The sequence below is a fragment of the Phaethon lepturus genome, unplaced genomic scaffold (genome assembly GCF_000687285.1).
Source record: "Phaethon lepturus isolate BGI_N335 unplaced genomic scaffold, ASM68728v1 scaffold32065, whole genome shotgun sequence".
Classification (NCBI taxonomy): Eukaryota; Metazoa; Chordata; class Aves; order Phaethontiformes; family Phaethontidae; genus Phaethon; species Phaethon lepturus.
This window is the reverse complement of record NW_010540351.1, coordinates 2,239-2,523: the sequence shown is the minus strand read 5'-3', so window position 1 is coordinate 2,523 and position 285 is coordinate 2,239. Positions and strand designations below refer to the sequence as shown.

The following is a 285-nucleotide window of genomic DNA, read 5'->3' as shown; positions in this document are numbered from 1 at the left end:
GGTGCACTCACCAAGGTGGCGTTGGCTCGGACGGTGACCAGCTGTGCCCCTCTGGAGCAGCAGTCCTCTCTGCTCTGCTCCCAGCTCTTCTTGGCAGAGGAGAAGTAGTAGCACTGCCCCGCATCCCACAGCCAGCCGGCTGGGCAGAACTGGCATTGACCTGCACAGCAGAAACTCGGCCTGTGGGAGCAGCCAGGACAGAGCAGCCGGCAGGGATGGCCACCAGCCCCCAGCCCAAGGGACAAGAGGGTGACAAGGGGCAGCCAGGGTGCCCACTAACCCAGC

The 285-nt window shown here is 64.9% G+C and overlaps 1 protein-coding gene across 1 annotated transcript in view; it reads right to left on the bottom strand.

Moving 5' to 3' along the window:
• The window catches only part of LOC104621034 (C-type lectin domain family 4 member F-like), a gene marked incomplete at its 5' end in the record, with an annotated part of 2,122 nt that overhangs the window by 545 nt on the left and 1,292 nt on the right, over nucleotides 1-285 (bottom strand). The window contains one exon of the mRNA XM_010287417.1: nucleotides 12-160. Coding sequence (XP_010285719.1) covers nucleotides 12-160 — 149 coding nt within the window. The remainder of the gene's footprint in view (nucleotides 1-11; nucleotides 161-285) is intronic.